The sequence below is a fragment of the Bubalus bubalis genome, chromosome X (genome assembly GCF_019923935.1).
Source record: "Bubalus bubalis isolate 160015118507 breed Murrah chromosome X, NDDB_SH_1, whole genome shotgun sequence".
Classification (NCBI taxonomy): domain Eukaryota; kingdom Metazoa; phylum Chordata; class Mammalia; order Artiodactyla; family Bovidae; genus Bubalus; species Bubalus bubalis.
Genome location: NC_059181.1, coordinates 75,294,808 through 75,310,564, shown reverse-complemented (window position 1 = coordinate 75,310,564; position 15,757 = coordinate 75,294,808). Strand labels below are relative to the sequence as shown.

Sequence of the window (15,757 nt, the reverse complement as noted above, 5' to 3'; positions counted from 1 at the left end):
TGCATTGGCAGGCAGATTCTTCCCTGCTGAGCCACAAGGGAAGCCCATTAATGAAAGAGAGGACATCACATACTGACTTTACAAGAAAAACATTTTAAGTTAATATTATGAAAAACTGTACAACATCAAATTAGATAACTCAGAAGAAATGAACAAATTCCTAGAAAGACACAAATTACCAAAAAAAATGAAGAGGAAATGGAAAATCTGAATATGTAACAGTATGAGGGGAAATGTTGCCTCCTGTGCTATTTTTTGAACAAGTTTTTGAAAGATTGATGTTAATTCTTTTTTAAAGATTAGGCAGAATTATTAACACTAAAAAATCTTCCTATAAGGAAAGCTCACGTGTAGACTGCTTCATGGGTCAGTTAAATTCAGTTCAGTTGCTAAGTCATGTACAACTCTTTGCAGCCTCATGAACTGCAGCATGCCAGGCTTCCCTGTCCATCACCAACTCCTGGATCTTGCTCAAACTCATGTCCATCAAATCAGTGGTGCCATCCAACCATCTCATCCTCTATTGTCTCCTTCTCCCTCTGCCTTCAATCTTTCCCAGCATCAGGGTCTTTTCCAATGAGTCAGTTCTTCCCATCAGGTGGCCAAAGTATTGGAGCTTCAGCTTCAGCATCAGTCCTTCCAATGAATATTCAGGACTGATTTCCTTTAGGATGGACTGGTTGGATCTCCTTGCAGTCCAAGGGACTCTCAAGAGTCTTCTCCAACACCACAGTTCAAAAGCATCAATTCTTCGGCACTCAGCTTTCTTTATGGTCCAACTCTCACATTCATACATGACTACTGGAAAAACCATAGCTTTGACTAGACAGATCTTTGTTGGCAAAGTAATGTCTCTGCTTTTTAATATGCTGTCTAGGTTTGTCATAGCTTCATGGGTAAATTCTATCTAATGTTTAAAGAAGAAAAAAGAGCAGAGGAGGCAACACTTTCCCTCTCATTTGGTGTCCTGGTACTAAAACCAAAGACGTCACAAGAAAATTACAGACCAACATTGCTTATAAATATAGATTAAAAACCTTCAAGTAAAAAATAATAAAATTGAGTATAGACACATATAAAGAGACCTATGCATCTGACCAAGTGGGATATGTATCAAGAATGCAAGGTTATCTAGAGGGGCTGGATGGGGTGGGAGGTGGGAAGGAGGGCATGGAAGGAGGGTACATAGGTATACCTGTCTATGGTGGATTCATGTTGATGCATGGCAGAAACCAACACAACACTGTATACCAATTACCCTCCAATTAAAAATAAATAAATTTTAAAAAAGAATGCAAGGTTAGTCTAACAAATGAAAATTACTCAATGTATCATATTAGTAAAATAATGGACAATAAAACAAATGACCATATCAACAGACACAGAAAAAGCATTTGACAAATACTAGTACTTTTCCATGTTTTTAAAAAGCCACTCAACAAATTAGGAATAGAAAAGAACTCCCTTAACCCAGTGAAGGGTGCCTATAAAATCCCACAGCTAACAATTTCATGACAAGTAGCTGAAAGCTATGATCAGGAAGAAGAACAGAATGTCTACTGTCACTACTTCTATTCAACACTTCACTGGAAGTTCCAGTCAGGGCAATAAGACAATAAAAAGAAATAAAAGGCATGTAGTTTAGAAAAGAAGTAAAACTATCTCTATACATGACATGATCTTGTACATAGAAAATCCTAAGAAATACACTCATACACACACATGTACATGCATGCACTCGACTATTCAAGATAATAAACGAATTCAGCAAGGTTGCAAGGTACACAGGATATAAATCTATATACCAAGGTACACTTTATTTCTATTTGCCTGTAATGAATAATATGAAAATGAAATGAAAACCATTTCATTAACAAGAACATTAAAAGAATAAAATAGGAATAAATTCAATACAGTGCTAAATTTTCAAGTCTTGCAAGACTTGCAAAATAAGTACAAGACTCTCTAGGCTGAAAACTACCAAATATTGTTGAAAAAAATTGAAGACTTAAATCGACTTAAAGACATCCCAAATTCATGGATTGTCAGACTCAGCATTGTCAAGATAGCAATATTCTCCAAAGTGATCTACTGATTAAATGTAATTACTATCAAAATTCAATTCAAATTTCAAATGTCTCTTTTTTCAAATTGATATGCTGATTATATATTCATATGGAAATGCAAGGAACCCAGAAAAGTCAACATCTTGAGAAAAAAAAGATAAAAATTGGAATTCTCATCACAAGAAATTTTTTTTTCTATTTCTTTAATTTTGTATCTAAATGAGATGATATGTATTCACTAAAGTTACTATGATAATCATTTCAGGTTGTAAGTCAAATCATTCTGTACAATTTAAACTTATGAAGTTCTGCATGTCAATGACATCTCAATAAAACTGGAAGAAAAAAATAATTTTAAGGTCATTCATGAAAGACAGGAAGACTGAGGAAATATTTCAGATTAAAGCAGATCAAAAAGGAATGATAAGGAAATGTTATGCATGATTCTAGATTTGGATCCTGGCCTCTGGGCTTCCGGGGTACCTCAGATGGTAAAGAATCTGCCTGCAATGTGGGAAACATGGGTTCGATCCCTGGGTCAGGAAGATCCCCTGGAGAAGGGAATGGCTACCCACTCCAGTATTCTTGCCTGGAGAATCCCATGGACAGAGGAGCTACAGTCCATAGGGTCGCAAAGAGTCAGACACGATGAATGACTAACACACTAGAAAAGAAAAGGAGATATTGTGCAGTGGATGAAATTTGAATGGCATCTATGGTTTGGATGGTAGCATTCTATCAGTGTTACCATCTCAGATTGGGAGGCTTGCGCAAAGGTTAAAGAACAGTATATGCTTCTGAGGAATTACACAGTGAAATATTCATGGGTGAAATAGCAACATGTCTGCAACTTGCTCTCAGACTGATCAGAAAAGGAAACATTAAAAAAAAAAAAAAAAGAAAAGAAAAATTATAATAGAGGTGAAAGGGGGAAAATGGCAAAAGCTAACAACTCTAGGATCTGATTTAACATGAGTTCTTTGTACTCTTCTTTAAGCTTTTCCGTACGTTTGAAATTATTTCACAATAAATAATACTAAAAAAAAAAAGCCAAATTTAGAAAACTCACATTTTCCCATTTCAAACTTAATAAAAAGCTATAGCAAAGAAGACAATATAATATTGGCACGAAGACAATACAAATCAATGGAATAGAACTGAGAGTTCAAAAATAAACCCTTATGTTTAGGGTCAATTAAGTTTTGATAAACGTGCCAAAACAATTTAATGGAAGGATGAATTGTCCCTGCCAGTGCATGGCTCTGTGAGTTTTTGTCATAGGAGCTCTATTGTGAATTTTGTCAAAGGGACCAAAATTGCAATTTTTGCATTAGGCAGAAAAATACATATAAAAATACATTCCAAAGTTAAATGCAATATTGGTTTTCAATTATTTATGCTGTTCCTTTCCTTCCATTAGCACTGATGAGTGAATAGATATAATGGTACTTTCTCTGCCTACAAAATTAAGTTCTGTTTAACTCTACTGGTTCTTTCATGATAAACACAAGGATTTGTGTTTCAATTAAACTAAGGTGGAGTAAATATTTTATTTTAACCATATTTTGATCAGTACCAAGATATGCCAAAAACAAATTATAAAATTATTTACCTAGTAAAGTAATACGAGTCATTCTTGCGGTAGAGGAAAAGAATAAGAAATCTAGGCAGGGTTGTATAATACTCTTACAGTAAGAGATTGCAAATATTTAAAATAAAAAATACAATCTACCACCACTTGGCAAATAGAGGTTCTTAACACATGGCAGGTGTTTAATCCATACCTGAATGAACTAAAATGAACAATAATGAAGCAGTCTTATATTCTGTAGGCATTTAAACTATTTCCTCCTCTTTTCTCCCATAGTAACTTTTAGATTATGCGCAGGTCAGGAAGCAACAGTTAGAATTGGACATGGAACAACAAACTGGTTCCAAATAGGAAAAGGAGTACGTCAAGGCTGTATATTGTCACTCTGCTTATTTAACTTCTATGCAGAGTACATCATGAGAAACGCTGGTCTGGAAGAAGCACAAGCTGGAATCAAGATGGCAGAGAGAAATATCAATAATCTCAGATATGCAGATGACACCACCCTTATGGCAGAAAGTGAAGAGGAACTAAAAAGCCTGTTGATGAAAGTGAAAGAGGAGAGTGAAAAAGTTGGCTTAAAGCTCAACATTCAGAAAACGAAGATCATGGCATCTGGTCCCATCACTTCATGGCACATAGATGGGGAAACAGTGGAAACAGTGGCTGACTTTGTTTTTGGGGGGGCTCCAAAATCACTGCAGATGGTGACTGTAGCCATGAAATTAAAAGATGCTTACTCCTTGGAAAGAAAGTTATAACCAACCTAGATAGCATATTGAAAAGCAGAGACATTACTTTGCCAACAAAGTTCTGTCTAGTCAAGGCTATGGTTTTTCCAGTGGTCATGTATGGATGTGAGAGTTGGACTGTGAAGAAAGCTGAGTGCCAAGAATTGATGCTTTTGAACTGTGGTGTTGGAGAAGACTCTTGCGAGTCCCTTGGACTGCAAGGAGATCCAACCAGTCCTGGGTGTTCATTGGAAGGATGGATGCTGAAGCTGAAACTCCAATACTTTGGCCACCTCATGCGAAGAGTTGACTCATTGGAAAAGACCCTGATGTTGGGAGGGATTGGGGGTAGGAGGAGAAGGGGACGACAGAGGATGAGATGGTTGGATGGCATCACCGACTCGATGCACTTGAGTTTGGGTGAACTCCAGGAGTTGGTGGTAGACAGGGAGGCCTGGCGTGCTGCATTGCATGGGGTCGCAAAAAGTCGGACATGACTGAGCAACTGAACTGAACTGAACTTTTAAATATCTTTTGTTTTGAATAGAATTTGTGTTTATTTATCAATTTCGGTTAGTAGAGTCCATTCCTTGAGGACAATAGTTTGGTCTTGCTTCTCTTTGGCCTTCTGCTTTTAAAATTGATTGATTAATTAATTTCCTTTAAACATCAAATCTCACTCTAATTTACCCATCATATGTATGTGGGTATTTTAACGTGTTTAGTGATTGTATTATCTTTTTGTTTGCATTTTTAAAAATGCATATTGTAGTAACATGTACATATATTTTTAACTGTTGACTTCCCAGATGGTGCAGTGGTAGAGAATCTGCCTGCCAGTGCAGGAGATGCAAGAGACAAAGGTTTGATCCCTGAGTCAGGAAGATCCCCTGGAGTAGGAAATAGCAACCCACTCCAGTATTCCTGCCTGGGAAATCCCATGGACAGAGAAGCCTGGCAGGCTCCATAGGGTTGCAAAAAGTCAGACACATTTAAACACAGACACATTTTTTGTTATTACATATCTCATTTTTTCTTACTTTTTAAAATAACATAAATGGTGTATTACAGTTATTTTGTTTCTTACCCTTTTTCATAAAACATAGCCATCTGTGTTCATACAACCAATTTCTTCCAGCTGATGTACAGTGTATATCCACCACATTTCACCTATCCACTGTCAGTGATAGACAACTACATTGCCTTAAACTCCCTGTCACCATAAAAAAAAATACTGTGAGGAATATTACTCAATAAGTGTCCTCATGAACTTGTATATCTTTGTGATATACACCCAAGAACAGAACTGCCATGCCATAGGATATGTATATATACTTAATTTCACTGAATAAATCCCTACCAACATTAACTAGAATTCTATTTTTCTCTAGCTTAATAGTTACCTCATTGTTCTAGTATGCAGTTATCTGCTAATTGTTTTAAGCATTTCTTCATGTGTTTATTAGTTTTAGTTTTTCTCTTCTACATACCTTGTTTATATTTTGCTGATCTTTGTATCCCCAGTGTTTATCACCATCTCCTATACATTATAGGCATTAAGATTTTTTTTTTATCAATGAATGTATAAAAGAACAAGAATGTATGAAAGTATAAAGTATCCAGAAGACTCGTTAACAGTATGGGTGTAGAGGATAATTTAAAATGACCCCAAGCTTAGAAGCTCATGTTCTTAAATGAAATAAGGAATGCAGAAGAAAAGTCAAATTTGGCAAACAGAAAGGAATTTTGCCCTTGTTGAATTTGATGCACCTAAAGATATCAAGTATGAATTTGGAAATATGAATGAAAGAGGTGAACTACAGAGCCAGACTAAGCAGGGATATGGCAGTAGCAGTTAGCCTAGTGATACAAAAAGTCCCTGGTAAGCCTCAGAATGACTGAGAGAAAAGATTCAAAAACAGCCAGGCCAAATCTACATTAAGTATGCAACTCATGACTTAGCTTAGACTACTAATATAGATCAAGTCTATATAACAGATGGTCTCAATCAGGGAAATTATAGAAATGGGTTACTTTTCCCCCCTAACATGTTCAAATTGTAACTAAACAAAATTTGTTATCAACTATAGATTGCTATTACACTGGTTGTCTCAATGGTCTTTTTTTTTTTCATGGGCAACCAATTTTCCAATTTAAATTATAAGACCTTAATAAGTAAGCTTTTAAAAACAACTCTAAATATATTCCATTATATTTTCAACAACCTTATTACTTACTTCTAGAAAGTATTCAAAAGTACATTGTACCAGAAAAACCATGAACACCAAAGGTACCCATCAATTGCCTTGCCCCTTCTAAGAAGCCCTGGAACACAGGTCACCATGCAGGACTGATACACTGGCCAAAACCGACTGGACCAGGATTCGTACCTGAGCCAAAGACAGCCAACAAGAAACTGCCTTGCCAAAGGGCCTGATGTGCAATTTCTGCCTAAGAAGGGTACTTTGCAGTGGTTTGTGTCTAGCCAACCTGATCAGATCCTGGCTCTAGGAAAATCTGAATATGAAACATACAGAGTTAACAGAAGCAGAATAATCATGAGAATGACTACCAGCATTGATACAGTATCCTGAATGGTTCTACTTGCAATCTGTTTAGCTGGTGAGACAGTTTCCTAGGCATTCTTCCTAACCTAAATATTTTTTCATTAAACTACTATTTAAGATAACTTGATCTTGCATCTGTTCTTTATAACCTGAAAAGGCCTAATACTCTTTTTCTCTAATTTGTATGAAAGCCACAAATTCCCTCCTAAACCAGTGGTTCTTGAACCTAGCAACACAGCAGAACCATTGGTGGAGTTTTAAAATATTAAAATGTCCAATCGGGGATGGGGGTCAGGCATCAGTACTTTTTTCCAGGATATCACATAGCACACAAGAATGAATGAACTAGCATGCATGTGTAATGGCTGAATCTCAAAAATATAATATTGGGTGAAAGAAGCCAGATATAACAAAGTAAATACTGCATAATTCTATTTATATAAAGTTAAAAAACAGGCAAGATTAATCTATGGTGGAGGAGGAGAAAAGGGGAAAGTTTCTGGGCTGCTGGTAATGTTCTTTTTTTCTTTTAATTTAGGTGCCAGTTGAATAAGTATGTTCATCTTTTGACAATTTACTAAGCTGCTTGTGATTTGTGTACTTAATCGTACGTATGCTACACTTAAACTGAAAACAAGTTCCCATTAAGGAAAGAAAAGTAGTTCTCCTTTGAGGTTCATACCACCCACCTATTCATCCTTAGCACCTGCCTCCCGGACACTTCATCACATTGAAGATTTAGGATCCTGGTCAATAGCCTTCTTCTATACTCTGTCTGCTGTACTAAGTTGCTTCAGTTGTGTCCAGCTCTTTGCAAACCTATGAACTATAGCCCACCAGGTGCCTCTGTCCATAGGGTTCTCCAAGCAAGAATACTGGAGTGGGTTGCCATTTCTTCCTCCAGAGGATCTTCCTGACCCAGGGTTCAAACACTCATTTCTTACTTCTTCTGCATTGGCAGAAGGTTCTTTACCACTAGTGACACCTGGGAAGCCCTCTTCTATACTCTAAATCCTGCCATAATTCTGAGTGACTTTAATGTCCATGTGATTGAGCCACTCAAAAGCCTCACCTTGCTGTTCTTTGGTTTCACCTTCTTAGAGCTTTCAGTCCACTCCAGTTACACTCTCCATGAGTACACCCTGAATTTACCATTTTCTGGAACTTGTTAACAGCTTAAATTATAAACTCAATAAGCTTTTCTCTGACTACAACCTCCTATTTCAGTTTTGACTTCCTTACTGTCCTACTCCTGTTCTTTGAGCCAATATTATCTACCACAGAAAACTTTTTGTGAGAATTAAGTAAAATGATGTCATCAACAGCATAATACAATATCTGACACACAGGAACTGCTCAGTACATGGTAGCCATATTTCAATATTATGCATTTTATTATAAACAAACATTTTTCAGGACCCAAATTTTCCCCAAATTCACTCAACTTTTGGCATTAATGAAATCTGGCTTTTGACACTATATTTCTCCTGATCCTTTTAAATGAAAGCCAGTCCTCCAGCTATTCTCTCTGATTCAAGAAGTAAGGAGGAAAGATCAGTACAGACCTTGTTCTCAAGGCTAATTCCACATCAGTGTTCTATCATCATGTTTGCTCAAAAAGCTCTTATCTTTCAAAATGAATGTAAACTATTTTCAGAATTATCTAACCAACATTCAGGACTCCTTTCTACATTATCCCTTATTATTATTAAACTCTGGGACTTCATAATTAACACAGATCATCCGTTTCATACCTTGGCTTTACAGATGCTTCATCAAGGTTAAGCCCCATGATCTGGACTCAGATCAGAGATTTCAGATTCAGATTGACCACTTACAACTGTGTGACTGTGGCAGAGTTATTTAACCTTTCTAAATTTCAGCTTCTTTACCTGTAAAACGCTCATAACAGCAACTACTCATTGGGCCATTGTGACGCATAAATGTGAAAATTCACATAATGCACTTAGCAAAATGCCTAGTGCAATAGCTGTGATCACTATCATTAATTTGTAATAGTTCTTGCACATTTCTCCCTGTCTCCAAACCTGCTCAGGTCTCCTGACATGTTTTTCCCCCAGTTTCATTGAGATTTAATTGGCATATAGTCTCCCACTTTTTTTTAAATGAAAAGACATCTTTTCTGGAACTTCCTACCACCATCTTAAGATCTCTTCCCTACTTTGACCATAACATTTTTCTAAAGAGTGATGTACACCTCCCTTTCAGAGGAGACAAGGAGTAGTGGAAAGATCAGGGACTTTGAAGACAAATATACCTGTGTTTGAACCTGGTTCTTCCACCTAGTAGCTATATGACCAGGACCCAGCACTTTTTCTAAGCCTCAGTTTTTTCATATGTAAAATGGGTATATTACCCCCATTTCTTAGGGTCATCAAAAAGATTAAACGGAAATAATACATGTAAAGCAGCTGGTCAAAGTAGGTGCTAAATGAATGCCAGTTTCCCACCCCTTATCCTTTCCCTCAGTTCAGTTCAGTCGCTCAGTCATGTCCAACTCTTTGAAACGCCATGAACTGCAGCACGCCAGGCTTCCCTGTCCATCACCAACTCCCAGAGCTTCCTCTAACTCATGTTCATTGAGTCAGTGATGCCATCCAACCATCTCATCCTCTCTTGTCCCCTTCTCCTCCTGCCTTCAATCTCTCCGAGCATCAGGGTCTTTTCCAATGAGTCAGTTCTTCACATCAGATGGCCAAAGTATTGGAGCTTCAGCATCAGTCTTTCCAATGGATATTCAGGACTGATTTCCTTTAGGAAATCCTTTCCTTAACCCCTTATAATCTGGGGATTCCCCAGTGGCTCAGCAGTAAAGACCCACCTGCCAATGCAGGAGATGTAAGAGACACAGGTTCTATCCCTGGGTTAGGAATATCCCCTGGAGGAGGGCATGGCAACCCACTCCAGTATTCTTGCCTGGAGAATCCCATATGCAGAGAAGCCTGGCAGTCTACAGTCCATAGGGTTGCAAAGAGTAGGACATGACTGAAGCAACTGAGCACAATACAACATAACTCTTTACAATCTAGGTTCCCACTCTACCACTTTACCTCACTTCAGCTCTTATGAGCATTATAACTTTGGAGAACTTAATTGAATTTTCTTAGCCTTAGTTTCTCATTTGTAAAATGGTGATCATAGTATCTTCAACATAAAGTTGTCTTGATAATTAAGTGAAATAACATACACAAAGTATTTTAGCAAGGTGCCTAGCCTTGTAGTAAGCACTTAATAAATGGCAGCTACCAATGACTTTTTACTGGCCAAATCAAAAAACTGTTCAACTGTCTCCTTCTCTAGGTTTTGGTGACAACATACTTTTTAGGTTTGCTTTTTAATCATTGACCACTCATTCTCTCTCTGTACTCCCTCCATGAAGTCTTTCTTTATTCTCTTCAACCAGGTGTGAGCTCTCTTCTGAACCCTCAGATCACTTTTTGCTTCTCCTGAGGCAAACCACTTCCCCTACTCTGAATCATTATCATTTGTTATACAATGCTTAACTTAATTTCTTTTATCTCCATTGCCTGGCACTTATTTATTCATGCAGAATTTATTGAGTACTTAATATAAGTCATACTTGTGTTTAGTACTAAGGATACAAAAATTAACATATAATTACTGCTCTCAAGTAGCTTATCATTTAGGAGGGTAGAATAGACAGTAAATAGTCTATTACTTGCAGTATGATAAGTCCAAAGGTAAAACTATGCCCAGGGTCCTCTGGGAGCATAAAGGCGAGTTACTTAAATCAGACTGGGGAGATCTGGGACACTATCTCGGAAAAGGCATTTTGCATTTAGCATATGGGGAGGCAGTACACAAATCACTGTTAAATTAATCAGTGAAATATGAATAGGAACTAACTACATGAGGATGGTAAAGGGCACTTCAGACCCAGAGAAAGAGCAGGGAAAAAGTACAGATGTTAGGAGAGTTCCTGAAAGATAGGAAAAGAAGCTGGAAAGGCAAGGCAGGCTGGGCTGTTGTAGACACATAAGAGTCTGACCTGAGCCCAGAGGACAGATGATGGCGTACCAATAAAGATTTTTAAGTAGTGGAGGAACATAATCAGATTGCCATTTTAGTACTCTGGCAGTGCAGGGGAAAATGAATTCCATTAGAACCAGGCTAGAGGCAGCGAGTCCAGTTGGACGGGTATTGTGGTAATTCAAATAAATTATGAATGCAGAAGAAGAGAAGAGCAATGGCAACCCACTCCAGTACTCTTGCCTAGAGAATCCCTTGGACAGAGGAACCTGGTGGGGTGCTGTCCATGGAGTCACAGAGTCGGACACGACTGAAGTGACTCAGCATGCACGCATGCATGAATGCAGAAATGAAGTGAGAACGGCTTATCAAGCCCGATATAGAGCCTGAATTATTCATATTTGTATCTCCTGCAAGAGTGCATTTTACACTTAAAACCTGCTACAAATATCTACCCATAGATATTTGTCGACGACTGTTACTGAAACTTACTAAGGGAACTGCAGTTGGCAGCCAGTTGGGTCACTTCCTGTACAGATTTCTAAGTAAAAGGATCATTTCGCATTGCAGAACTCAAAAGAAACAGGTTTGTTATTCAAACCCGTAGAGTAACAGCAGTGAATACAAACCCGCGCACTGCGGAGAGACCTCTCTATCCTGGTCTATTTTACCAGAAATAATTTTCGAACGAAGTCCTCCAAAGGGTCGTGAGGCTCCGCCCTATGCACTCAGACAAATGCCCAGGCTTTTTTTCTCTTTGTTCCAGCTCAAGACACAAGTCTGTTTGCTGCTCGTCGCCCAGGCGGCCATTTTCACCCAGCAGTTTCCCAGTTTTCACCCCACCGCAGTATAAAGTCAACAGCAGGGAACTGAGGAGAGTACAGTTCCAGGCTGCTGCTGCGGCTGCTGCTGCGGCTGCTGCTAAGTCGCTTCAGTCGTGTCCGACTCTGTGAGACCCCAGAGAAGGCAGCCCACCAGGCTCCCCCGTCCCTGGGATTCTCCAGGCAAGAACACTGGAGTGGGTTGCCATTTCATTTTCCAATGCATGAAAGTGAAAAGTGAAAGTAAACCGTTCAGTCCTGTCCGACTCTTAGCGACCCCATGGACTGCAGCCTAGGCAGATGTATTGAGGCTTCAAACCGGTTAAAGATTCCCTGACCTTGCTAGTCCTTTCGCAACCTCATCTCCATCTCGCCTCTTGCTGTGGGACTCCTTTTTGAAGTTAGGAGGACCCCTTCTATGGTTATTATAGTGCTATCAGCACTTCAGAAACTAAGCAAGGTATTTTTTTTTTTTTTTAACTTACCCTAAGGGCTGCCATAGCTGTGACCGCCTCCGCCCAAGTCGTCGCACGGAGAGCGGAAAGGGACAAAACATTTCAACTAGATTCCACTTACACTAGCCTCAGCCAGTCCCGCCCCTCGCCGGCTGGCTCCGCCCTTTCTCCGCCCTTGTAGTGCTGCTCTGGGAAGCTGCAGCAGTTTGTCCTTTCTGGGGAGAAATGATTTAACTTTGTGATTGATTGTCGCTGTCCCTGATAACACCTTTCAGAATATATTCTCCATAGTCCATTTGAAACGTACTTTTCTGGGTACAGAACTTTTCATTATGTTAGTTGTTTCTGGGATATGAGAGTTTTTCTAGCTGAGGACTTAAAATCCAAGTTCAGCTGCCTTAATAAATACTGATAGTGAAAGTCCCTCAGTCGTGTCCGCCTTTTTGCGACCTCATGGACTATACGGTCCATGGAATTCTCCAGGCCAGAAAACTGGAGTAGCTAGCCATTCCTTTCTCCCGAGGATCTTCTCAATCCAGGGATTGAACCCAGGTCTCCCTCATTGCAGGCGGATTATTTACCCTGAGCCACCAGGGAAGCCCCCCTTAATAAATAACTAGTTACAAAAAGAAGGGGTTATTTCTACAATACGTGGGCAAGTTCATACAGTCTAAAACTATGTGACTAAGCACCTACTATGTGCCAGGCATTTGTTCAAAGTAAAGAATAATGTAATACCTTCCCTCACGGAGCTTACGATTCCAGGAATAAAAGAGAAACAGACAAATTTTACAAAATGCCAAGTGCTATGAAGGAAAATAAAAAGAGTATGGGGATGAGGTGTGAATTTACTGATTTCAATCCATTCAGTTCAGTTCAGTGTCTCAGTCGTGTCTGACTCTTTACGACCCCATGAATCATAGCACGCCAGGCCTCCCTGTCCATCACCAACTCCCGGAGTTCACCACACTCATGTCCATTGAGTCAGTGATGCCATGCAGTCATCTCATCCTCTGGCGTCCCCTTCTCCCAGCATCTCCCCAATTCCTCCCAGCATCAGGGTCTTTTCCAATGAGTCAACTTTTTGCATGAGGAGGCCAAATATTGGAGTTTCAGCTTCAGCATCAGTCCTTCCAATGAACACCCAGGACTTATCTCCATTAGGATGGACTGGTTGAATCTCCTTGCAGTCCAAGGGACTCTCAAGAGTCTTCTCCAACACCACAGATCAAAAGCATCAATTCTTTAGCGCTCAGTTTTCTTCAGAGTCCAACTCTCACATCCATACATGACCACTGGAAAAACCATAGCCTTGACTAGACATTTGTTGGCAAAGTAATATCTCTGCTTTTAAATACGCTATCTAGGTTAGTCATAACTTTCCTTCCAAGGAGTAAGTGTCTTTTAATTTCATGGCTGCAGTCACCATCTGCAGTGATTTTGGAGCCCCAGAAAATAAAGTCAGCCACTGTTTCCCCATCTATGCGCCATGAAGTGATGGGACTGGATGCCATGATCTTCGTTTTCTGAATGTCAGGCTTTAAGCCAACTTTTTCACTCTCCTCTTTCACTTTCATCAGCAGGCTTTTTAGTTCCTCTTCACTTTCTGCCATAAGAGTGGTGTCATCTGCATATCTGAGGTTATTGATATTTCTCCCTGCAATCTTGATTCCAGGTTGTGCTTCTTCCAGCCCAGCATTTCTCATGATGTACTCTGCATATAAGTTAAATAAATAGGGTGACAATAAATGGCCTTGATGTACTCAAGGGACTAGATCTGGTAGACAGAACTATGGATGGAGTTTCAATACATTAGGGAAAGGCATTCTGATAAGGTGACATTTGAGAAAAGTCCTGAAGGAATTTAGGGAAGAACCTTCCATGCAGAAGCAGCAGCAATTAAAGAAAAGCCAGTGTGTCAGAAGTGGCTACATCTGATGGCATTGACTTAATTTAAGGTGAGATAATCACAGTAATCCAAGTCTATGCCCCAACCAGTAATGCTGAAGAAGCTCAAGTTGAACAGTTCTATGAAGACCTACAAGAACTTTTAAAACGAACACCCCCAAAAAGATGTCCTTTTCATTATAGGGGACTGGAATGCAAAAGTAGGAAGTCAAGAAACACCTGGAGTAACAGGCAAATTTGGCCTTGGAATACAGAAGAAAGCAGGGCAAAGACTAATAGAATTTTGCCGAGAAAATGCACTGGTTATAGCAAACAACTTCTTCCAACAACACAAGAGAAGACTCTACACATGGACATCACCAGATGGTCAACACCAAAATCAGATTGATTATATTCTTTGCAGTCAAAGATGGAGAAGCTCTATACAGCCAATGAAAACAAGATCAGTAGCTAACTGTGGCTCAGATCATGAACTCCTTATTGCCAAATTCAGACTTAAATTGAAGAAAGTAGGGAAAACCACTAGACCATTCAGGTATGACCTAAATCAAATCCCTTATGATTATACAGTGGAAGTGAGAAATAGATTTAAGGGCCTAGATCTGATAGACAGAGTGCCTGATGAACTATGGAGTGAGGCTCATACATTGTACAGGAGACAGGGATAAAGACCATCCCCATGGAAAAGAAATGCAAAATGGCTGTCTGGAGAGGCCATACAAATAGCTGTGAAAAGAAGAGAAGCAAAAAGCAAAGGAGAAAAGGAAAGATATAAGCATCTGAATGCAGAGTTCCAAAGAATAGCAAGAAGAGATAAGAAAGCCTTCCTCAGCGATCAATGCAAAGAAATAGAAGAAAACAACAGAATGGGAAAGACTAGAGATCTATTCAAGAAAATTAGAGATACCAAGGGAACATTTCATGCAAAGATGGGCTCAATAAAGGACAGAAATGGTATGGACCTAACAGAAGCAGAAGATATTAAGAAGAGGTGGCAAGAATACACAGAAGAACTGCACAAAAAAGACCTTCACGACCAAGATAATCACAATGGTATGATCACTCTCCTAGAGCCAGACATCCTGGAATGTGAAGTCAAGTGGGCCTTAGAAAACATCACTATGAAGAAAGGTAGTGGAGGTGATGCAATTCCAGTTGAGCTATTCCAAATCCTGAAAGATGATGCTGTGAAAGTGCCGCACTCAATATGCCAGCAAATTTGGAAAACTCAGCAGTGGCCACAGGACTGGAAAAGGTCAGTTTTCATTCCAATCCCAAAGAAAGGCAATGCCAAAGAATGCTCAAACTACTGCACAATTGCACTCATCTCACACGCTAGTAAAGTAATGCTCAAAATTCTCCAAGCCAGGCTTCAGCAGTATGTGAACCGTGAACTTCCTGATGTTCAAGCTGGTTTTAGAAAAGGCAAAGGAACCAGAAACCAAATTGCCAACATCCGCTGGATCATAGAAAAAGCAAGAGAGTTCCAGAAAAACATCTATTTCTGCTTTATTTACTATGCCAAAGCCTTTGACTGTGTGGATCACAATAAACTGTGGAAAATTCTTCAAGAGATGGGAATACCAGACCACCTGACCTGCCTCTTG

At 39.2% G+C, this 15,757-nt stretch overlaps 1 protein-coding gene across 2 annotated transcripts in view; it reads right to left on the bottom strand.

Moving 5' to 3' along the window:
- Positions 1 to 12,381, bottom strand: part of APOOL (apolipoprotein O like) — a 103,271-nt gene extending 90,890 nt beyond the window's left edge. Inside the window, exon 1 of one of the 2 annotated variants that reach the window (XM_006065023.4) lies at positions 12,273 to 12,381. In XM_006065023.4, the coding sequence (XP_006065085.1) occupies positions 12,273 to 12,287 (15 nt within the window). In that variant the 5' untranslated portion in view covers positions 12,288 to 12,381. The remainder of the gene's footprint in view (positions 1 to 12,272) is intronic. The other variant, XM_006065025.4, reaches the window with a different exon arrangement.
- Between the last annotated feature and the right edge of the window lie 3,376 nt (positions 12,382 to 15,757).